General features: G+C 37.3%; 2 protein-coding genes across 11 annotated transcripts; both read right to left on the bottom strand.

Annotated features, from left to right (window-relative positions):
• Positions 1–6,822: 6,822 nt before the first annotated feature.
• LOC100852549 (uncharacterized) lies at positions 6,823–23,216 on the bottom strand. Of its 10 annotated transcripts, none has more exons than XM_059735837.1 (7): positions 17,524–23,216; positions 14,428–16,718; positions 14,301–14,331; positions 12,905–13,520; positions 12,483–12,568; positions 7,215–8,289; positions 6,823–7,026 (listed from the first exon to the last, which is right to left on the bottom strand). In XM_059735837.1, the coding sequence occupies exon 1, from the start codon at positions 22,284–22,286 to the stop codon at positions 18,600–18,602; it is 3,687 nt and encodes a 1,228-aa protein (XP_059591820.1). In that variant the 5' UTR covers positions 22,287–23,216; the 3' UTR covers positions 6,823–7,026; positions 7,215–8,289; positions 12,483–12,568; positions 12,905–13,520; positions 14,301–14,331; positions 14,428–16,718; positions 17,524–18,599. The 10 variants fall into 10 exon arrangements, with proteins under 10 accessions (XP_059591820.1, XP_059591817.1, XP_059591822.1 ...); XM_059735834.1 differs by having other exon boundaries at positions 12,483–13,033; positions 13,208–13,520; XM_059735839.1 differs by having other exon boundaries at positions 12,483–12,985; positions 13,208–13,520.
• Positions 13,390–16,783, bottom strand: LOC132252579 (RNA polymerase II C-terminal domain phosphatase-like 4). Its single transcript, XM_059735885.1, has 5 exons — positions 16,613–16,783; positions 14,428–14,508; positions 14,301–14,339; positions 13,653–13,872; positions 13,390–13,520 (listed from the first exon to the last, which is right to left on the bottom strand). The coding sequence occupies exons 1-5, from the start codon at positions 16,781–16,783 to the stop codon at positions 13,390–13,392; spliced, it is 642 nt and encodes a 213-aa protein (XP_059591868.1).
• Positions 23,217–23,235: the final 19 nt, after the last annotated feature.

Below are 23,235 nucleotides of genomic sequence, written 5' to 3'. Positions count from 1 at the left end.
AGTTGGAGTTCCATCACCGACTTTGGATCACTTGGGTTGTTTTCCTATGATCAAACTCCAGAGGCTTTGATGGCTTCCTCTGCACCATGGGCCTTTGTTCTGGGCCATCCAATCATCACTTGGGGAAATCTGAAATCCTCAGATCTATATTTTGAGGGAATCTCTGATTAAAGGGTACAATTTGCATAGACAGAAAAGCTTTCTAAGTGGAGAGAACATGCTGAATGGAGGCTGCGTCTTTTGGCAACAACATGTTTGGCGATAAGCTGATCGACGTATGAGGTTTGAGTACCAACCATTGGGAATCATACAAGCTCTCACCCGATCAGTGTTAGATATTTGTCAATATGCAAGTTGTGCATTCTCAGGCCAAAAAAAAAAGGAATGGGAGAAGAGAAAAAGAACAAGAACATTTAAGGAGATAAAGGATATGGCAGCCAAAGAGCTGCTTAAGGGTCCACAGTTAGGTGGTCATTGGTGGCTACTTTAAATCATATCACTGTGAGTTCAATTCTATTTTGAGACAAAAATAAAGACCTCAAATAATTTAACAGAATGTTACAACTTTCTTCCTTCAATGTTGATGAAACTTCATGGAAATTTTTGCTTACAGCCTTTTTCTTGGGTAGCTGCTTCACTATGTATCCTACTAGTTTATACATTTGTTGCTTGTCTTAATGGTTATATATTTTCACTCTGAGGCTGTATTTGTTATTAACATTCTTCTGTGCTGTCTGGCTGATGATTAAGAGATGTCTATTAAGTGTCTATTTGATATTCCAAATTGTAACAGGTGGTCTGAATTGGATCTTCTGGGAAAACCTGTTCTTTTGTTCTTGATTTTTATTTTCTCTGTCAACTAGTTAAAAAATGGTTTCAGTTTTTTCTATAGTTGATTATTCCACACAAAATTTAATTAATTTTCAGAAAATGCAAAATAACTGATAGCTTAAAAAGAGAAAAAAAAAGATGTATACTGATTTGTTTCTTAAAAGCTTATATCATACTCTTCAATACACTTCCTCATGTATGGTCCCATACAATGGAGACACACAAGCCCATAGGTAAAAGAATTTAGACCCATAATTTATATCATGCTCTCCAACAGTTCTCAACAAATTGGAACAGATATCTGACAGAAAGAACTTTCTGTTCACAGCAGGAAGACAAAACAGGTAGAATTGTGTATGATTCGTCCCTTAGGCAGTATCTTAATAGGGAGTGCTGCTAGATTGCACAATGTCCTCTTGTTTTCTTTGAAATTAACCAGCCTTGTCTCTTACAAAACTGCCACCTGAGGCTTGGCATACACCTAAACTTCTCTGGCCACCCAAAGAAGGCACACATGCGGAATACTCATGTCCAACTCAAAACCGGGCATATTGGACTCTAATATCTGTTCATTACTCTCAGCAAGAATTGGCAGCTTCTCTGTCAACTAGAATGAAAGAGTCTGCATGGATCTCTTCCATGATCATCATTTTTACTGATGCAGCCATGAGTCTGGATATCCGAGACCTCATCAGAGGATCATTGGATGAGAAATGAAAATTTAGCCCCTCAGAGCCTCTTCCTTAGCCCCTGTTCCAAGCATCTCAAGGAAATTCTCCTTGCTATCAAGGGACTTGATAACAGAAAGGGCCTTTTGGAAGTCCCACTTGCCAAGGGCCCTGGTGGCAGCATACATAGAGCAAATACAAATACATGCATATATTGGCTCCCGGACTTAAAACTATATTTTGCCAAGGAGAATATCAAAAGGTTTCAAAGATCAAGAGAACAAGCCATCAGTCACCATTTCTGATAAATCCTCACAGAAAATTGCAAAATGTGTAGATGGGCCCATCTAGGCAATACTAAAGGAGGGCATCAGAGTTATGGATAATACTTAGAATAACTTCCCATTATGGAATGATAGAGCCAACTAGGGAAAAAAGCCCACAGAACCCAAATGGGAATGAAACTACAAAGAGATTTGTTTATAATGAACATTAGAAAGATCATTTCCTGCCCTGGAGTCTTCTCATGGTACCTACTCTTTGGGACACCTTGTCCCAGCAGCTCCTTTATTCTCTCTCCTGAACATTATTGGGAAAGGTAACCATAGAGCTTAATGCAGGCCACAGTCCACTCATCTCCAGACTTGTACATGAGGGAAAGTAGAGTATCCATCAAAGTCCTGCTAATCTCTGAAAATGTGGGGTTTTCAGGCATGAGATCAGGTGTTTCAACTTCCAACAAGTGCAGGTGTGCCTCTGCTTTCCTCAGCTCTGAGATCCTCACTTCCGTCCCATTCTTCATTATTTTTTGCTATGTTCTTTCTGCTCATCCAATTTTTATTTTTTTATTTTTTTTATAGCATCATACCCTTCTTGTGATTTAATTACACGTGTTCAAACCAGCCTTGTAATCTGGTGGGTGCAGGATATAATAAGAGCTATATCTTGCTACTCTAAAACAAAAGAGTTTGAAATAACCAATATGATTAGTTGCTGAGAAAGAGAAGGAAATGGAAACAATCAGAATATGATTTATTATTATTATTTTTTTTAGGATCAGTAAAGCAACAATTTTTCACTCAAATGAGACAACATGAACAAACTTTTGGCAGGAGAGTTCTATTCTGTCATATCTAGGCTTTTCAAGAGTTTGTTACAGAATCAATACTAAGTAGATAAAATTCTAGCTTGGAGGAAAAAATGGCAGGAAAGTTTTTTGGGAGTTTGAATCACTGCTTGCTTTTTCATGGGGAGTAACCACATGAACCATAAAAAGTAAGCAAGCTATAGACACTTCCAATTACACTATTGCCAATTATATAAGCCCAATCCAATCAAACTCCTTTATGTTGGAAAAAAAATATTTTAAAAAAATATGTTTTTGTGGTATGAATGGTATGCAAACAAATCCCAGAAAATAAAAAATTGTAGCTTAAAGCACTTTTTCATTATTGAAAATAATAATAATAATAATAATAATAATAAAGATATTACTATAAAAACATTGCTAACAAATATGCAAGATGTGGATCTAAGCATACCTCGATCTTAGTCCTCTGACAATATCCTTTCACAAAGAAGTGGAAACTAATCCTATAATGGTGAATGTTATAAGAGCATATATTCTACATCCATAGTAAGTAGGTTTTTTGTAAGTCCTAAGAATACCAAGGGAGAAGGTTTAATATAATTGTACCCAAATTCCCACCTCTTACCTCTAGTCAATCAAAGCACAAGCTAAAAAAATCATGAATGAGAAAACAAAAAGGAAGGAGTCTATCCTATAAGAGTTTTCCTATTTTGGGTAACTTTAATGACACAAACTCTATCATCTACTACTCACCAAAGTGAGTAGAATGATAATCGATTCTTCCATCAATTCATTTGCATCTTGGTTCATACTAGCTAATGAATTATGAGATTACTAAAAACATAGAGGAAAACCAAGAGTATTATATCAAATCTCACATAAACCGGCATAGCTCATCCCTAAAAATCCATTCAATAACATCTTAACAAGTACCTTTGATCCCTTTAGAAAAACATTCCAAAAATTATGCTTCAACTAATCCTACTTACAAATGTATTACAATGCCCTAGTTACAACAAAGATTGTCGATGGTGAACCTAAGACTAAGATGTGTAGTTAAATAATCATCCCCTAAGAATGATATTTGGGTTTGACTTATGCCATCATCAATCAAACCATATCCAAAAGTGTGTGGTTCCTTTTTTTTTTTTTTTTTTTTCCTACTAGACCTTTTTGTTGTGAAATCTTTGGAACTGTTTTCTATCTTTGGATTCCCTTTTCATTACAAAGACTTTCAAACTCTCCAATAAATACTTATGCCCATGGTGTATCTTTGAATAGTTCTTTCTATTTGATTCTCTACAACATTCATAAAACTCTTGAAGTAATTCAATGCTTCTAACTTATGATATCAAATAGACATAGCATATGAAATCATCTATAAATGTGATGAAATAGTAGCCAGTAGGCACCATGCCTTGCCCTCACATTCATTAGGCTAGATATGTCAGAGTGTACTAGCTACAAAAGTAAACAAAAAAAAAAAAAAAGCTTTGGTAGCTTTTCTAAAAGGTTTCCTTGTTAACTTTTTTACCAAACAATGCTCACATAGAGATAAGTCAATTTCAACAAGTTAGCTCAAATATGGCTAAACCTAGCATGTCATCTCACATAATCTATTATAGTAGTCATAAATGAAATAGAATTATTGTTATTTGAATGAATATCCACAACAATGAAATTATCTACTGATGAGCCACCACCATAAAAAATTGTTCTAAAAAAACACCTAACATCATTTTATTAAAAATAAAGTGAAAACTTAGTATAAGCAATGTAACAACCAATAACAAGTGTTATTAGAAGTAAATAGGATGTCATGAAGTAATAGTATGACCATGACACAAGTGTATTTGGTAGGTATTGATACCCAACATTGTTATACTTGCTTCATTTCCCATGAAGATGTTCTGATCCCTATTAGTACTCAATAATACCTTACAAACTCGATCATTCGTTGTATGTTTATTTGCCTTTGAATTTACAATCAAATCATGAAAATAATGAGCAACCATTCTTCATGGTTAGAAACATAAACACAACGAGAATTTAAGTAGATAGTACTTTCTTGACTTACTGCAATCATGAGTGAAGTGTCCTTCCTTGTCATAGGTGAAACATGCTTTATTAGCTTTGCTCTTCTTTCCAACATATTTGTTTTGCTTGTACCAATGTTTTTAGCCTTTTGATATTCAAGTCCTTCATTTTTTTCCCTTTTTAGCTGCTCTTTTGAAGTTCTTGTGCTTATGGCCAAGTTCCTCATGTTGACCTTCCCTCTATTGCAAAAGCGTGGGAGGGAAGAGGGTTGACATGTGCTTTTGTAGTTTCCAAGCGCTTTGTTTTGATCAAACATTTTAATGTTCTCATTATATCTCATGTTGAACTCCATGTGTTCCTATGAGTCAAGAAGGGAATGAATGCTAGTTGGACCTATTGCTCATCAATGAGATTATTTTTAGTTGCTTTCAATAAGTGAATCATTGTTGATATTATTTTAAAATATTGCTTCATAGTTTGATTTAAGTGCATCTTATAGGAGTTAAACTTACAAGTCAACGTATGCAACCTAATAACAGAGGTCCTATTGAAAGAGTAGTCTATATACATATATATCAAATCGTTACATATGCTTCTTAAAATAATAAATTATATACATGAGTCGTGTCTGATATTCCCTTACTCAACTCTAATCATCAATTGGGTTGGGGTTTCCAAAACCTCTTACTTACCTAGTAGATATCATATGTTAAAATATCAAATATCATAATTATTATTATTATCCAATTCCCCCTCTTATTTAGTTCAATAACAATTTTTTTTTTTGAAACTATTATATCTAGACATTATTAATTTGACACCCAAATCTTGGGAAAAAATTGGTAATCTCATCAATTGCAAGATCAAAAGAGGATGGACTCCGCACGTCTTTCACTTTTTTCATAAAAAGCAAATTTTAATTTAAAAAATATTATGGGGTTGTAGAAAAATCGGGAAAAAGTCACAAAAAATCAAGAAAATTAAAAGGAGTCATCACTTGTAAGAGGAGTTCGAAAAGGAAAGCGGAAAATGCCTCGCACCCCGCCACACTGTAGGCATGGACGACACATGGGCTACAACAGCCTATGCTGCTACACCCTCCATGCGCTGCTTTCCTAGTGGCCACTGCCCTCTTAGTTGCCAACAATCTCCTCCTCTTGCTCTTAGGATTCCATTGCACTACTTGTTTTCCAGCTTTTATACCTCGATGTTACTCCTCTAATAATTGCACTCATAGCGTAGTGAAAAAGAACCCCACAGTGGTGAATGCTACAAGAGCGTACACCCTGAATCCATGCTTCAAAAGCCTCACACAAGACACAGGCACAGAGAGAAACAATGGTCTATGTGTCAGCATCTATGAACCTCTGTCCGTGTGTTCTAAGCGCTGACAAAAGAGGAGCCCCTTTTTTAATAAATACCAAGGGAAAAGGCATAGTAGAGTTAGACCAGACTCTTATCCTTCCTGGTTAATTTGTCTGCAGTATGTGGTTATTTCAAGGACAAGTGAAGAAAACCACAAGTACTGCTAAATTTATCTGGGATTCTCTGGCATGTACAGTAGGACCACAACTCATTTCCACTTGCTCCCAGAATTCCGCATATGTCCATATCTAAGAAGATCATTTTATAATATAATGCAGGACCCTGCAGACCAACAGGCAGAGAATATCTCTCAGGAGGATTTGGAGGTCCATACAATCATATATATATGTATGTATAAAATGAGAATATTCAGTTGACACCATAAATCAGAATGAGTAAGAATGTCCAGAGCCACAATACTGTATTAGTGGGGATAAAGTGAACAAATGACCAGTCATGAGATGAGGGCAGGACCCACAGAGGAATCATGCTCTGGAGAAACAATGGCTAAACCAAAAGACTCACACTTACAAGTGCCACTGCTTGAATCATTGTCTGCATTTTGATCCTAATTGTCAATTGTTCAGAATGCAGAATATGGCATTATGTTTTCTATGAAATTGACTTTACTCTGGAATCCATTTGTCCCAGTCATAGGAACTTACTAGTCCAAGACTCCAAGCTCAATGATCAAACATATATATTCCATTTTTCTTGATTCCTGGAGAAAGAGGAGCTTATCATTACTCTATGATTCTTCACAATAGAATTCAATTAAGATTACATAGGAAATATTAGTGATGTCTTTGCTTTGGACAAGTACAAAATACCTTCTTGATAATAGATATTCCATTAAAATAAGGGTGGTACAGTGATTACATGCATACAAGAGCAGACAGAGAGAGTCAGACTTTTTTTTTTTTTTTTCTGTTTTTTTTTCCTTAAATGATAAGTCCGCTTCTACTTTTTCCAAAAATATAATTTAATAGGAGCCAAGCCTTGGACTTTATTGCAGCTTTAGGATACTTCAGAAGCCTGTAAAAGGAAATAAAAGATAGAGCCTTTTTAGCATACAGAAAAGGCTTCAAAATGCCCTCCCAAAAAAAAGTACTTGAAAATTCTGGGTCAAAGTAGATTTTCTGCCTCGTAAGTGGTTTTTGGGCAAAACAAAAATAAATTATAGAAAAAAAAAAAGTATAGTAATGCTGAACATAACAACTCACCAACAGGTGCTTTTCGCTACTTGTAGTTGGGAATAGGAACACGGCCCGACTCGATATGCTTGAGGTCCCGAATAAGGATCTCATAGTGTTGTTTCACCTCCTCAGCAGATTTGCCACCCACAGCGTTGGCCACATTCTGCCAGCGGTCGGGGGTGTCCCTGTCATATAAGGCTAGAGCCTTTTCAAACAGTTTGTTTTGCTTTGGGGTCCATGAGCCAGAGCTCTTGAGAGAGGTTGATGCCATGGGTCACTTCAGAGGAGATTACAAACCAAGTCTGTCTAAAAGATGACAAAAGGTGATTAGAAATAATTGGGAGATAGGGCTTCAATCTTCTAACTTAGAAAAAGGCCTAAAGGAAGGGTACTTGAAAGAAGAGAGGGAGCTGAGTTGGAAGGATGTTGTGTGCAGGAGACTGCTGCCATGGCAGCTACTTATATAGAGTGTTGAAAGTGGTGGGTCGGAGTCAAGTTGGAAAATCTTTTGCCAACAGATGGAGTAAGGCATGACCCGGCTCATCTGGAACCACAACAAGATAAAGCAGGATAAACAACACCAAGAGAAGGGAGTAATCGGTCTCTTTGATTTACAGTGATGGCTCAGAGCTAGTGTGATTAGATATTAGAATATACCCCCTTGAATTCAATAGCCACATAAAAATAGGATCTCACATCTCTCTCTCTCTCAGAGTTGGACCTTTTTGTTAAGTAGTCTTCCCTAGGTAGTAATAATACTCAACCTTGGATACTACCTGATTTGGATCAACAATAGTTAAAAGGAATCTTGTCTTGTGATTTAAACGGCTAAACCAAAAAAAAGAAAAAAAGAAAAAAAAGAAAAAAAAAACGAATCTATTTTTCTCATGATTGGATTTCTTTGTTTTGAGGAAAAATATCTGAGAACAAAGCAGATATTTATAGAACTTCTCCTTTTGATCTACCGTTGGGTGGTTTTCTGAAACTGTGGCATGACCTTGACAGCACACAGGCCAAGGCTCGTTGCGGCCCTCTCAAACAAACAATGAACCCTGCACCGATCACACCAAGCAAGTCAACCGATGCAACGCGCCACCATCACCTTGATCTCGGGAGTTAGGGGAGATGTTGTCATCAAATGAACGATTTGATATAATTTGGAAATTCAGTTAAAATCATTAATAAAATGAAATATATTTGATAAAATAAATTATAATTACAACTTAAAATCAAAATTAATTTTAATTAATAAATTTTAATAATTAACTTTTTCTAAATGTTGATACCATTTTTAGAATGGAAGAATTCCATAAAAGGATTTCCAAGGATTTGGTGGAATAATTTTGTTTTCAATCACATCTCATTAAAGCAAATGTTATGTCAAAACAACTTTTTTTCTAGGGATGCCCTTGTTACTATATCTTTTTCTCTCTAAACAAGTATGCATTTTCTTCTCTCCTTTACTCTTTTCTCTTATCTATTCCCTCAATATCATTTTTTTTCTTTTTTAATTTAATAGTCTTCTCAAAAAAAAAAAAAAAAAAAAAGGAAAAACTTTCAAATAGATGTGGTGGATGTTTTTCTTTTCCTTTCAATTTAATTGATTTATAGAATAAATGGAAAACAAAGAATTTGCTATAATGATTAATATTTTTATTAGAATAAATAATTCTTTTATTTGAGTAAATTCTCGATTTTAATCTCACTTGTGCTATTTTAGTTATATCTTTATTTTTATATCATTTTAACTATATCTCTATTTTTATAATTATCGATTATTAATATACTCATATAGGGATTGAAACAAAAAATATTTTTTTTATACTATATAATTTTTCATTTTCTTAAAAATACTATCAGTAATTTTATATTTTAAGTGAATTAAAAATTGAATCTAAAATAATTTAGGTCATTCTCAAAGTAATTTATCATTTTAATTCTATCTAGAGATTTCAAATAATTAGTAATGGTTTTTCATTTAATTTTTAAGTTAATGATATTTTTAATTAATTTTTTTGATAATAAATTTATTTCATTAAAAGGGTTTGAAAACAAGATTTGAAAATTTAACCCTCCACCTTATTTTGACATAAATGTCCTCCCTTTTTTCTTGTAAAAATAAACCTTTTTTTTTAAAACTACATATAAATATTTGAACTAGCGAAATACATTTATGTAAAAAAAAAAAAAAATTGTTACTTTTTAAATAAAAACACGAAAAAAGTTAGATTCACAAATTTAAGGATTATTTAATCATTTTTAACCAATTAATTCTAAATTTGTTTATTTTTATGATTATATATATATATATATATATATATATATATATATTGATTTTAATTATAAATAATAAACATTTAAATCATTTATATTTACCATTGGAACCTAAAACAAGTCATCTCTTACCTTACAAAACAAGGGACAACATTTATTTTATTTCAATTCCATCTCATCCCAAACATGAAACTGAAATCTAATTCCTTTAATCGAACTCTTTTTCTATTAAATTGATTAATATCTTTTACTTTACTTAATATCAAAGAAAGTAAAAATGTCTTACTAAATAACCTTAGTTCTAAGGCAAAAATTAAGTCATAAGTTTTTTTACCTTGTATCTTTTTCATGCTAGACTCAAAACTCTTAGCCTCATAAGGAGTAGTATCAAGGTGGTAGTGATGTTGACAAACTGCCAACAAGGAATAGAGTTTCATTGTCTCATATTTTGGGAATTTGAGTTTTAGATGCCGGCTACTTTAAGTGGTACCATATGATGAAACCATTGCTGAACCAAGCATGGTCAACAGGCGAGGCTGGTCTTGTAGGTGGATGGATTATGGATAGGGGTGGTGATTAAATCAATACCTGTTGATTGGTGGGTTGGTCTATGACTTTGGGTATTAAAGTTTGTTTGTTTGTTTTTTTTCTTTTCCTTAAAATAATCAAGAAATCTTTCATGGGTGAGCCCTTCCAACTCTCCCAAACCGCAAGGTATTATAATGTTTTATCTAGAAGGTGCATTATCCAAGCAAATCTAGAATCAACAATATCAACCTCTCGCAACTGTGTCAAAGATATTGTTTGAGTCTTGTGACATGACTTACACGAAAATCATAAAACCAAAGCCTGAGGCTTCAAAAAGGATAAAGCTATTCGTGGCAAACTGGCTATTTAGATGCACCCTACACAAGGTGGTTCATCTTCTCTAAAGAAAACAATTTCAAAGGGTGCAGTGGTCCAACACCACCCGTGATTTGATGGAGAGATTTCATAGAGATCTAAGCAAGATTACAGTAGGTGGCCCCAGTTTTGCATGGTTTACATAGGTCGACACATGCATATGCCATGTTTTGAGGCGCATATTTCTTAAAGTTTAGGTCCTGAAGTGCTCCAAAACACATGGTTTTCTAGGCAGAAACAGTATCTTGAGTTTGTGATGGAACGAACTTGACCTATGAAGTACAGAATGATATTTTACTGCCTATTGATGTCACCACTTATTGACGTGACCAACTTGTTATGGTGACTACATACGTGGGCTGGTTAGATCAAATCTTTCTTATGGAAAAATCTTTGGAAAAAGGGGACGAGGCAGTGACCACTGGTGTAGGTTTCAGAAAAAGAAGTGCAAAACCCAACTTTGGGGCACTAAAGTGCAACTAATAACCATTAACACTCGGCTTTCTTCTTCTCTTTCATTGAACCAAGATAATTCTCTTAGGACCCACAAGGATTGTTGTAAAAAAAAGTGAACCAAATACAGAGTATGGCTTGAGAACTAGGACATATTGCTTTTGGAGCGAAGCACTTTAGATGATTAGAGTAAATCAAAGGGGCCTATGAAAAGGGGAGAACATATTCAGAGACCAGTCTTTTCGAGTGATACAGATTAGATGATTAGAGAAAGGAATCTGGGGGGTAGCTAGTCCTTTTCACTGGGTCTGTGGTGATGATTTGGCCATCAATATCAATGAAGGAGGGTCATGCAAAACTGCTATTATTTTCAATTCCTTGCTACAATATCATTCAAAGGTCTGGTAGTTTGGAAAAGTTCCACAAGGGCTGTCCACTGTAAACAAGTTGCCTAGGGAGTTTGCAGCACTATCCTATACATTTTAAGGGGCAAAGCTAAGGTTGATTGATAACTTGATGCGAGATTGATGCAAATACAGTAGTATCATGTACCAAAAAGTGGTCCTTTTGCACATCATGCATTGATATTTTGAGTTGTCTTGTAATGCCCAACCTTGGTCCTTGACAAAGTTGCGTCTAGGGCCTAGTTTATTCCCATTCAAAGAGACCATTTTCCTACTGCTAGTGGTCCTTCCTAACAAGTTGGAGGTCCCTCATCTAAATTTGGAACACTAGGGCTGTGAAGAATATATGTCTACGTAAGAGTGTCCTTTGACAATCACTCTAGAAGCTTTGATGGCTTCAGTTGCACCAAGAACCTTGTCTATGGGCCATGAAGCTACGGAAATATGGCTTTTCAGAAGCCTAAAAGGTCCACCACCACCCATTTCTGGTCCATCCAATCATCACTTGGGAAAAAGCTTAAGACCGATATTTGGAGGGAATCTCAGAATTGAATGGCACAATTTGCATAGAGAGAAATTGCGCAATTTAGACATCGTCTTTCGGTGACTATGTCCTCTGAGGATAAAGCTGATAGACGTATGAGGTTTGAGTACCAACCAAAGGGAATCATACAAGCTTTCACTTCTTAGGCGATAGGTATTTGTCTATATGCAAGTTGGAACATTAAAAAAAAGCAAGAGACAAAGAAAAAGGAAAAAAGAGAACAAAAAAGTACATGTAAGTTGATAAAGGATATGTGGCTTGAGTCAGTCCCATGAGATATGATAGGGTTATTGGGAAGTGAAGATGGTTGGGTACAGCCATACTAAACAAAACAGTTTCATAGATCTAACCTTTTGCCATATGTTGCAGAGTTTCAGGAAGGCAACCAAAAGTTGATTTATGTACTTGCTATGATAAAGTTTTATATGTCATACTTGTAAATTTTAGTTCATTGGTATTCACATGGGTAACAGAGAACTATTATAATAACAAAAAACTATACAGAACAAAGCAACAAAAGGGGCTACCTGCAGGTGATGTTGTTTGGTGATATAGGGGACCAATCTAGCAGATGCTGTCAGTTAAATTCTATGAAGGGATAAAACTAAAGGCTTCAAATGGGTTCTGAACTATGTAAATTTTAGAAAACCTGCAATAGAAACAGCAATTTGCATCTTCAATCATTTGGAACTTAATGCCTTTGCTCTTAATGGTTACCTTGCAAAATTCATGAACAGTCTCTTCTTCTGTTTCTCAAGTCTCTGGCAGAGGTGAGGAAGAATGATCAGCCTCCAGTTCCAAACCTCGTAGAAAACAAATAAAATGCTATATAAATTAGGGTTCTATTTTGTAAAACTAATCAACTTAGTAAACAATCCCTTTTTGCAGCCACAGAATAAACTTTTGATTTATCCATACCTCCTGAAAAATTAAGCTCAAAATATGTGCCAAATTTTTAATATTTTCCTTCGATTCAATTGAAAGCCAAATACAATTTCTATCGCCTCAACAGAAGTATGACATTGGTTTAGCATAGCTGCAGCAATGGCTTTTCTTTACAAAATTTTCAAAGGTCAATTTTTCACATTGCTACTGAACAGAGATTTTTGGGAAAGGGCAGGAAAATAAAAGAAAAGTACCACCATGTCACCACTAAATCTGTACAAAACCAGCTTGATTGTGTGATTTTCCATGATCAGATCTTTGCTCTCCTGAAAATCCTTTACCAAAAATTGGACCAAAATTGGCAGGCCGAAAAATCAATGAATCTGGATAAGCAGAGAGGTCTCCATTAGATGGGAAACCTCAAATTTATAATACTGAGAGATTCTAGGAGTGCTAGTACTGGAGAGGAGCCAAAGCCCTCCAAACCATTTTCAGTTGTAAAAATACTAGTAATGAAGCCAAAGTCCTTTGAAATGTACACTATTGCAAGGGCTTACCCTCAATCATTGCTTCATTTTGTTAACTAAAAAGTTTTCTTCTGGCAGCTTTCGCCAAAAATAATTTGCAGCTTCTATCCACTGTGGATAGATGACAAACTTCTTTTTGTTCACTGCCCAACGAGATTTCTCTGTTCCCACATCTGTTGCAACCACATGTGACACTGATGGATCAAGTTCTGTTAGCATGAGGCTCCCAACTGCTCAGCCATCTTCCATAGAGGGTGATTATCAGCCTGGAATTTGGCAGGAAAAACCCGAGTGAAGACTATCTTGCATCCCTTCTGGACTTCCCTCCGAATCGATTCAGAACCTACAGAGATGAAGAGATGAAAGAATTTAATACTACTCATTCTAATTAAAAGAAAAATCAATACAATTCCACTCCTAAAATCTACAAATTCTATTGGCAAGGCATATTTTTAAACAATTTGAGAATGAGAACCAGACTGAACATGGCGTGAACCAGACTGACAAATGGAAAAGAGAATATGGCATTTGGCTCCTCCATCATTTAACCTAGTTTTGAGGCTACAATCATAAGCAGAAATAAAGCAATTTTTTGATCCAGGTGAATCTAATTGATCAAAATCAAAGAGCCCATAAAAAAAATCAAAGATTAGAACAGCTTGTCCAATAACAGCTTTTGCAGGTATCCCTGCAGCCTATCTGACACATGATGGATAAAGGAACATAATAGTAAGATATTCAGTAGCTCAAAATCCATGTGGGAGTCTGGAAGTATGCAAGTTTACAATCACATCCCAGAACTTGTGGTCTATTAAATTTCTCCAGTAGTCAAAGAGTAGAACAGGTTGTCTCATATTAGTTTTTTTTGGGCCTGAATCTAACAGTCAATCTGACACACATGAAGATCAAGGAAATCAATGGCAACATATTCACAAGGTCAAAATTCATGCGGGATTCTGGAGAGTTGTGTTAATATAGATCCATCCAGTAACAGAGATAGAGAGATCCAGAAATCAGGATACAACGTCCAGTAAAAAGGACAACACAATGCCAAAACTAATGGAACTCATCAAATAAAAGGCTAGTATGAAAGTAGGTTCAATTGCCATAAGAAACTTCTTACCTGCCTCACATCTCTTCCAGAAAAATTATCACTGAGTTCCTAGTCAAAGGTTCCGAATTAGTAAATCAAGTACACCATACCAGCAGTAAGAAGATGCATCAATAATGATGCAGGAATAAGGACATACCGGATCAAAGAGTGTGCTATGGGTCTGTTGAAGAACTTTGAGGATAGTTGCAAGCGCTCCATCAGGTTCACTTTCATCACTCTTCAACTCAGAAAGAGATTTACAATGGAAACCAAATTGGTGACAACTCGAAGCAAAGAAATGGTATCTTTCCATCAGTATTAAATTGTCCTTATGATTCTTCCATGCCTAAAGTAAAAGTAATAAACATATCTAGCTTTATCAGTATTATAATAGGAGGGCTCATGGATTATTTATTGAATATTTTTTAAGGATCATAATTACAATGCCTATTCAAACATATGATGTAACTGCTGTGAAGTTCCTATAAAATCATATATTGCATGCAATGCGGCTTTATGAACAATATAATAATTCAGTAGCTCTGGAACAGAGGACGGTTGTTAGATGCCTGCCAGCTTTGTTTGTTGCAATGAGAATCATTTTCCTTCTTTGTATGTGTTTGCGCATCCAGAAAAATCGGTACAGATAACATCTTCAGATACATCAACCAAAGTTCTCAACAACAACTTTGAAAATGATATAATTTGGAAAAAGCAAAAAAAAAAAAAAAAAAAGAACTTCAGGTGGAACAAAATAATGTACCATCCAGTAAACTAAAAGTCCGCTTCTTGTTCATAAGGCAACCACAATACATTTAAATGTCAGGGATCTTTTTTTAGTAAGAAACCAAGTGGTAAAGGGTTGTGTGAAATTCCAGGTTCAACTTCCAATGGGGAGAAAAATTTACCTACCAATATATACATCTTTTCTAGTAAGAAGCAAAAATATAACTATGGCAGAATAATAACAAGAAAGAAGAATGAGAATCCTTCTAGACAAAGAAAGAAGTGCAACACAATATGAATCTCCCTAAAATAAGTTTAGCTATTTGTAAATGGAAAGAAGTTCCAACCAACTTGCTTAATATAGCTACCCAGATGAGAAGATAGATTGTCCACAGGCACATAGAACTCCGATGCAACCACAGGGCTTTCCCAACTATTTGCTGGATAGACAGTAGCACTCTTAATTTTTCCTGTAAAAAATGCAGTACTCTTAATCTTTTTCTAGGTTGTGTATCCCAGCATATCTTGGCATCTTATATCTATTTCAAAATTAGTTAAGTTCAACTTGAAGTATATAGGGGATGGAGCAGACTAGCAGAATAACATTTTGAGGACAAGAAAAACATCTGCTGCAAAAGTGGGAGGCCCCATGACGTAACAAGTCCAGCAAGTCCTTAACTCCAAAAGTTAATCTAGAAGGTAGGTTTTGCAGCCCTCTATAATTTCTTCTTCCGGTAAGACAATTTCATCCAAGGAACTCATCTTGGCATAGGCATTTTGAAATCATTAGGATTTCTATGAGAAATGAGTTACTTCCAAAAGACAAACTACCGGTTTTCAGAAATGTTTTATGTTTTTCATTTCTTGAATCCCTTTTATTTCTCTATAATGTTGGATTCATAGTAGTATTTGTTTTTTTGAATTAGAACCTAGTTTCAACAGAGCATAAGTGAAAGAACAGTTCAAAGAGACTCCATACTGCAACTTATCTGAGTTTTCAACTTTTCAGTCCTTGAGTTCCATTTTTTTTTTTTGGTGTAACTATAGATATTACTATGATGAATTTTAGCTAGGATCTATGATGAAGGCTGAAAAATTGGTAAGCTCTTTATATTAATCTTCTTTGAAAATAGCTTTGAACATGATTAACAGACATACACCTGCTTATGTGATACTAAATTTGGATGAACTTTATAACTAACATAATCTCATATGAACTGATTTAACTTTGCATTTATTTAATAAATATACAATTATTAATTGTAAAAAAATATTTTCTGCTGAAGAATTCCATAAACATTCAACATAAAAAACTTAGTACTATTATACAAGTCATTTTCAAAGGTAAAATCAAACACTGGAAACAGAATAAGACTATTCATCCAAATGTTTTTACTTTGAAAATCCATTATACTGTAAAAAATTTTGTACTGGAAAAAAATGGATCTTAATGAAAAGGTCAGAAACAAAAAGGATGGCAATTGACATAAGAAAATAGTATAATTTCAATTCAGCAAGCTATTGACAGGAATTACCAGACAAACATGGACCACAAAATAAAAAGATATAAAGCAAAAAAAGGACATTAGGATTTAGATGACTACAAATATACTAACCCTTTCTGTATCGTCAAGAATTAGAACTGCGCTTTTTGGTCCCAGCACCACATCAAGACCCTTTTGATGTCTTTGGGTAGAATCAGCTTGTGAAATGACACTAGAACTGAAATATACGGTTCTAGGATCAAGGACCTTGACCATTTCCAAGGCATAAAACTGTTCACCCATTGTGTATACATACATCTCAAACATTTTGCTTGTTTCTTTCAGGAAAATACAAACAAATGGCATCAATTTCGTCAACATGGGCATAGATTCCAACATGAACAGGCTGCCTTTAGACACATCTATCCATTTCAAAATATTTGTATCCCATGAAGGATGAAGCACATAAAGTCACTAAAATGCACAGTACATGAAAAAGAATTAAACAATGCAACTAACTTGTGAAATTGCAAGTGACAGCCATAATAACTCCATGTCAGCACTGAGATGAAATGTAAATGAAGTTGATGGCTAATCAATTTAAAGAGGGCCATTAGCTAGTTTGTAGGGTATACAGAGCCAAAGAGACCAACCAAACAACCATAGCATTTAAATTTGAGAGTATAACTAAATTGCAATTACCAGAAAAGAAAATTCATAGAATATATGGACATCAGGGCATAATATGAAAATGAAATATGATTCTTGTTAGCTTTACATAACCCTTGAAACTGGCAAATTATTATCTTTATAGCATTTGAAGTGAGGTTGAAGTAAAATAGGAGGAAGAGGAACCACATATATATATATTTATAAAAAGGAAGGAAAAGGTGTTGGTCAGATATTGTACATGCTTGAAGGACATCTCATCCTTTCTGTTACCTCCTTTGCATTTTATGATATGACTGTTGTTTCTCATTAAAAAAAATTATACATAAGGTTTTCATTCTTCCTATCTTCTAAATAAGGCATCAGATACTTACAGAGGTGAAAAGCCATGACAGGATACCATCTGTGGTCCATGGCTGTCCTACTGGGAAAAGCATAAAAGGAAGCAAACAGAGCATCTATTAATAAAGAGCACCAAGAAAATGGGTGCACTTTATGTATACAAGAAGTATACACAAAGCAACAAAACAAAAAATACAGAAAAGCATCTGCAAAAAAATAGCTTTAGAAAATCCAAACTACCCATGGTTAAGGCTATCTAAGAATTCCATCATTGACAAATTTCCCATTTCTAACAAAACATGGGACCATTTCAAAACCCATTGAATGAAGTATGAATTGACATTTAAAAAGAGAGTGAGATAATTAGAAGATATAAATGAATAAATATGTGTGTGTGCACGTGGTTAAAGTAATAGGGATTCTATAATCATTTTTGTGGTTGATACCAATGGCATTCATCAACTCCAATTCATTTTGTAGCAATTTCGTTTCAAAGGAGTTAAGCCTTGCAAAAAAAATGGAATATCCCATGTGGACCTGCTTTTTTCATGTGTGTCCTCACTGGATGACAAAACTCGTTTTTAAATGAAAAATTAATTTTTGTAAAAATTGGAGTCGCTATTTATTTTTATTTATTTTTTAAAAGGAAAAAGAAAATAAGAAATAAAATCCTTATAAATGACTTCTATTTTCCAAAAAGTATGTCTTTGAAAATTTGAGTCTACGTTCAAGAGTTGGGTTACCTATCGGGAAGGTATCATAAGATAACACCCCACTCTAAGTCCTAAATAAAGGTCTCTACTAATTAAGTTGAAGTAACTATGACAATTGATTAGTAAATTAATGGAAACCAATGAATAAAAAAGGACAAGGAATACATAACAAAACAATAATGTAAGCTTATTCAAAGAACACTCAAGCAAGCCATGTGCACTCAAAGAATCAATAATCGAGGAAAGTAAAGAGTGTACCTTCATAACATTTTTTTTTTTTTGATAAATAAGCGCAACTTTATATTAAAGGGCAAAATAAGCCAAAAGCATACAGGATGTATACAACCTCAGCCCCACCCCAAAACGCAAGAAAGACAAGCAGCCTCACACGGCCCTTAGGTAGCCGCTAGCCACTCCAAAAAAAGTAAAAGCGAAGAGGACTCCTCTCCCATGTACACTCTAGCCCAACTCCACAAGTTACAAACAAAGTAATTTTTGAGTTTCTGTATGTCTAAAGAACCCCCTCGAAAGGCTAATCTATTTCTCTCCTTCCACACCGTCCAAAAAATACACACCGGTATGGAATTCCAGATTTTTTTCCTCTTTTTCCCCACAAAGGAGCCCCTCCAACTAAGTAACACCTCTATGACCGTCTCTGGGAACACCCAATGAACCCCAAACAAGGCAAGGATGATATCCCAGAGAACCCTAGCCACTGTACAGTGTAAAAGAATGTGATTTACATTTTCCTCTTCACAACCACACAAAAAACAGCAATTAGGAAGCTGCCACCCTCTTCTTTGGAGCCTATCCAACGTAAGGATCTTCCCCCATGTAGCTTCCCAAGCAAAAAAAGCAGCTTTAGTAGGGACCTTGTCCACCCAAATGCATCTAACCGGGAAATCAATGGAGTTAGGAGCAGCCAGCAGATTGTAAGCACTTCTGACTCCAAAAGTACCTTGACCTCCGCCTCTCCAAACCACCGAGTCCTCCTCTTGAGAGATCTTGAAATCCCTCAGCATGTTAAACATAGCTTCTATTAAATCCAGCTCCCAATCATTTGAATCCCTAGTAAATCTGAGGTTCCAACCTCCTTGACCAAGGCTAGAGTCCCAAACCTCACTGATAGTTTCATTTTTGTGCACCGCCAAAGCAAATAATTGAGGGAAACTTCTGGACAGCGCCTCATCACCACACCAGTGATCAGTCCAAAAGTTTACTCTCGTCCCCTTCCCCACCTTAAACCTAATGTTATCCCAACACCAATTTGCCTCCTTCAAGATCTCCTTCCAAACCCCAACCCCAAAGGCTCCGCGGGCTTCATTTGTCCGCCAACCAAGGCCTTCTTGACCATATTTCACCCCAATCACTTTCTTCCAAAGAATATCCTCTTCAAAGGCAAATCTCCAAATCCACTTGCTCAATAAGGCTTTGTTAAGGAGATCAATCTTCCGTATTCCAAGCCCACCATTCACTTTGTGAGTGCACACCACCTCCCATTTGATAAGGTGAACTTTCCTTTCCATCCTCCCCCCTCCCCAAAGAAAATCTCTTTGTAACTTTTCAAGCCTTTTCGCTACTGACTTTGGCATCCGAAAGAGGGACAATTGATAAATTGGAATGCTGGCCAAGGTGCTCTTGATGAGGGTTATTCTCCCACCCTTAGAAATGTATTGTCTTTTCCAAAGGGCTAATCTTCTCCTCATTCTTTCTTCCACCCCATCCCACATAGATATGGCCTTGTGATGGGCTCCAAGGGGCAGCCCCAGATAAACTGAGGGAAGAGCTCCCACTTTGCACCCAAGCTCCACTGCCATTTCCTCAATATCTTCAACCTCCCCAATAGGGATTAGCTCGCTTTTAGCTAGGTTTATTCTTAGACCAGACGCCGCCTCAAACCAAGCCAAAAACCAGCATAAAGAGGTTAGATACTCTTTCTTAGCTTCACAAAAAATAATTGTGTCGTCTGCAAATAGTAGATGAGAAACCTCCATCACCAGCCCTCCTCTCCCCTTAAGGCTGCACCCTGAGACGAACCCTCCCCCAACAGCCCTTCTTATGAGAGCACTTAACACTTCCATACCCATGACAAAAAGATAGGGAGATAGAGGGTCCCCCTGACGCAGCCCCTTGGAACTTGGGAAAAAACCTGTCGGTACCCCATTTACCAAAATAGAAAATTTAGCAGTTGAAATGCACCACCAAATCCACTCCATCCACCGAGTCCCAAATCCCATCTTTTGTAAGACCTTCATAAGGAACTTCCAGTTGATGCTGTCATATGCTTTTTCGATGTCCAATTTGCATATCAACCCCTTCTCCTTACGCTTGTACCAGAAGTCAACCACCTCATTAGCAATAAGGGCGGCATCCAAGATCTGTCTCCCCCTCACAAAGGCGTTCTGGTCCATTGAAACCACCTTTCCAAGGACCTTCTTCAATCTATTTGCCAACACCTTCGCCACAAGCTTGTACAAACCCCCTAACAAACTAATAGGCCGGAACTCCCCAAGATCCTCTGCTCCCCCTTTCTTAGGGATAAGAACCAAGAAAGTGGTGTTGAGACTCTTTTCAAAGGATTTTTGCACATAGAACTCCTTGAACAAATCCATGATCTCCTCCTTCACAAATTCCCAACAGTTTTGCCAAAAAGCCCCTGTAAACCCGTCTGGTCCAGGAGCTTTGTCCCCATTCATGTCCATCAAAGCAGAATGGATCTCTTCCATAGTGAAGGGCACCTCCAAACCTTCAGCCTCACAAGAATTTAGGCGAGGGAGGTGCAGCCCCTCAATATCCGCTCTCCAACTTGGCTCTTCAGTGAGAAGTTGCTGGAAATTTTGCACAATCCCCTCCCTTACCTCCTGCTCCTCAGCCCTCCACACCCCATTGATTTTGATTCTGTCCAATGAATTATTTCTACGATGGGCATTGGCCATGCGATGGAAGAAACCTGTATTTTTGTCTCCTTCCTTCAACCACAACTCCCTTGACACTTGTCTCCAATGGGTTTCTTCCAGAAGAACCCACTTCTTGAAAGTTTCCTTAGCTTCCTTTTTCATTTCCGTTTCGTTCTCTGACAGGCTCCTTTCACTCTCCACCCTATCCCAGAACTCAACCTGCTGGAGGGCCAAATTCTTGTTAACTTCAAGTCTGCCAAACACCTCCCTATTCCACTCTTTGATTTTCTGTTTCATCACCTTCAGCTTAGAGGCCAATCTAAAGCTGGCCTTCCCCCTCACCACAGTCCCCTGCCACCATTCCCGAAGGAGGTCCTTAAAGCCATCAACTTTCAGCCACATATTTTCAAACCTAAACGGAGATGGGCCTCGTCTTAACCCTCCACCCTTCAGCATAATAGGGAAATGATCAGATGTGGGCCTCGGCAACCTACATTGAACAATCCCACAAAAATTGTCCGGCCAGCACTGGGTCACAAGGAATCTATCCAATCTTGCCCATGCTTGGTTATTTCTACCCCCACTCCATGAGAACACACCACCTTGCAGCGGAAGATCTAGAAGCTCTAGATCGTCAACTACCTGGGCGAATCTTCTCATTGCACCACTTATCCTTCCCTGACTGCTCCTTTCTCTTTGAGACAGGACGACATTAAAATCGCCCCCAATACACCACGGGTCACTCCATATGCCTCTAATTGCCCCTAACTCTTCCCAAAAAGCCTCCCTGTCCACCCTAGAGAACGGCCCATAAACACCTGTGAAGGTCCAGACAAACCCATCCTCCACATTCCTTAGCCTACAGGAGATAGAGAACTGACCCACTTCCATCTCAATCATTTCCAAGGTTCTTTTATCCCAACAAATCAGCACACCACCCGCAGAGCCATGAGCATCCAGAGCACCCCATTCCAGGAACCTCCCAGTGCCTAGACTCCTAACCACTCCCTCAGCCATAGGTTGGATTTTTGTCTCCTGGAGGCAAAACAAATCCACCCTTTGACTCCTAATCATGGCCTTAATCACCTTCCTCTTGGAGCTGTCATTAGCTCCCCGCACGTTCCAACTTAACAGTCTTAACTTCATTGGATAACCAACATTTGATCCCCTCTTGCTGCATCCCATTCCTCAGCTTCTTCCCCCTTTCATAATTAATGGAGCATTCTAATCTTTTCAGCTCCCGTTCAAACTTCGATTTGTCCAGAAGAATTTTACTATGGACTTTTTCCCTCCTTTTTCTGATCTTCACCAAAAACTCCAATATATCCTTCTCCAAGCCTTTTGTCGAAAACCCCAGAAATTTGCTAAACCTGGCCAATTCACTATCTTCCCACTCAACCTCTTCCCATCCTTTGTCTCCCTGTGTCTCTGTACGGATCAGACGTAGCTCCTCTCCACCTTCACCATTACTACCATTGCTGGCCTCCATCAACTCCCAATTGGCTACTGCCCCTTGCTCCATAACCTCTACACCGTTGCCACTGCAGCCCTGGGAGTCTCTCTGGGCAACCTCCCAACCAACACCAGAAAAGTCGTAATACCCCAAAGGGGTCCGACTAGAAAAAATAGGGGAGGAAGCAGAAGCAACAGGGACCAACAATCCACCAAGGCTAGATAAATTTCCATACCTCTGAGCTTCTTCCATAAGGGCACCATCAGTATTTGGACTCCCCGCAGGGCTTGGATCCTCCAGCTCCTCCATGCTCTTCAGCCAGAAGGGAGAAATACCTGCATCTGGCCCTTTCATCAACCGTGGGCCAGTCCATCCCAGCATACAAGCCTCTTTTGACGGGCCTAACTCTTTATACTCCAGCCCAGACTCTACTGGCTGCAAAAATGTCTTGGCCCGTTCCACCTCCTCCCTTTGCATGAGCCCAACATCATGTGGTCCATCCCCCAACAGTCCAGACGACCCACCCTGCGATGGCCCAACCCCGCTAGCATTTGGGTCAGGCCCAGGAGGCCTAAAATTCAACACATTATTCCTAGGGACAACATCGGAGCCCCTTTCGTTCAGCCCACCCAAACGGGCCTCCACCGGACTCCCCGACCCACTAGACTGGCCCCTTGTCCC

Source organism: Vitis vinifera, chromosome 3, assembly GCF_030704535.1.
Source record: "Vitis vinifera cultivar Pinot Noir 40024 chromosome 3, ASM3070453v1".
NCBI classification, from domain to species: Eukaryota; Viridiplantae; Streptophyta; class Magnoliopsida; order Vitales; family Vitaceae; genus Vitis; species Vitis vinifera.
The sequence above is the reverse complement of the archived record's forward strand: the minus strand, read 5'-3'. Positions and strand labels throughout refer to the sequence as shown.

Excerpts from the sequence above, each read along its gene's own strand:
- LOC132252579 (XM_059735885.1), bottom strand. The coding sequence starts at position 16,783 with ATGGGTGAACAGTTTTATGCCTTGGAAATGGTCAAGGTCCTTGATCCT. Across the intron at positions 14,509-16,612 it reads TTCTTGACGATACAGAAAGG|AGTGATGAAAGTGAACCTGA; the intron begins GTTAGTATATTT and ends TCTGAGTTGAAG. Across the intron at positions 13,521-13,652 it reads TTCACGCCATGTTCAGTCTG|GTTCTGAATCGATTCGGAGG; the intron begins GTTCTCATTCTC and ends TCATCTCTGTAG.
- LOC100852549 (XM_059735833.1), bottom strand. The coding sequence starts at position 22,286 with ATGGGATGCAGCAAGAGGGGATCAAATGTTGGTTATCCAATGAAGTTA.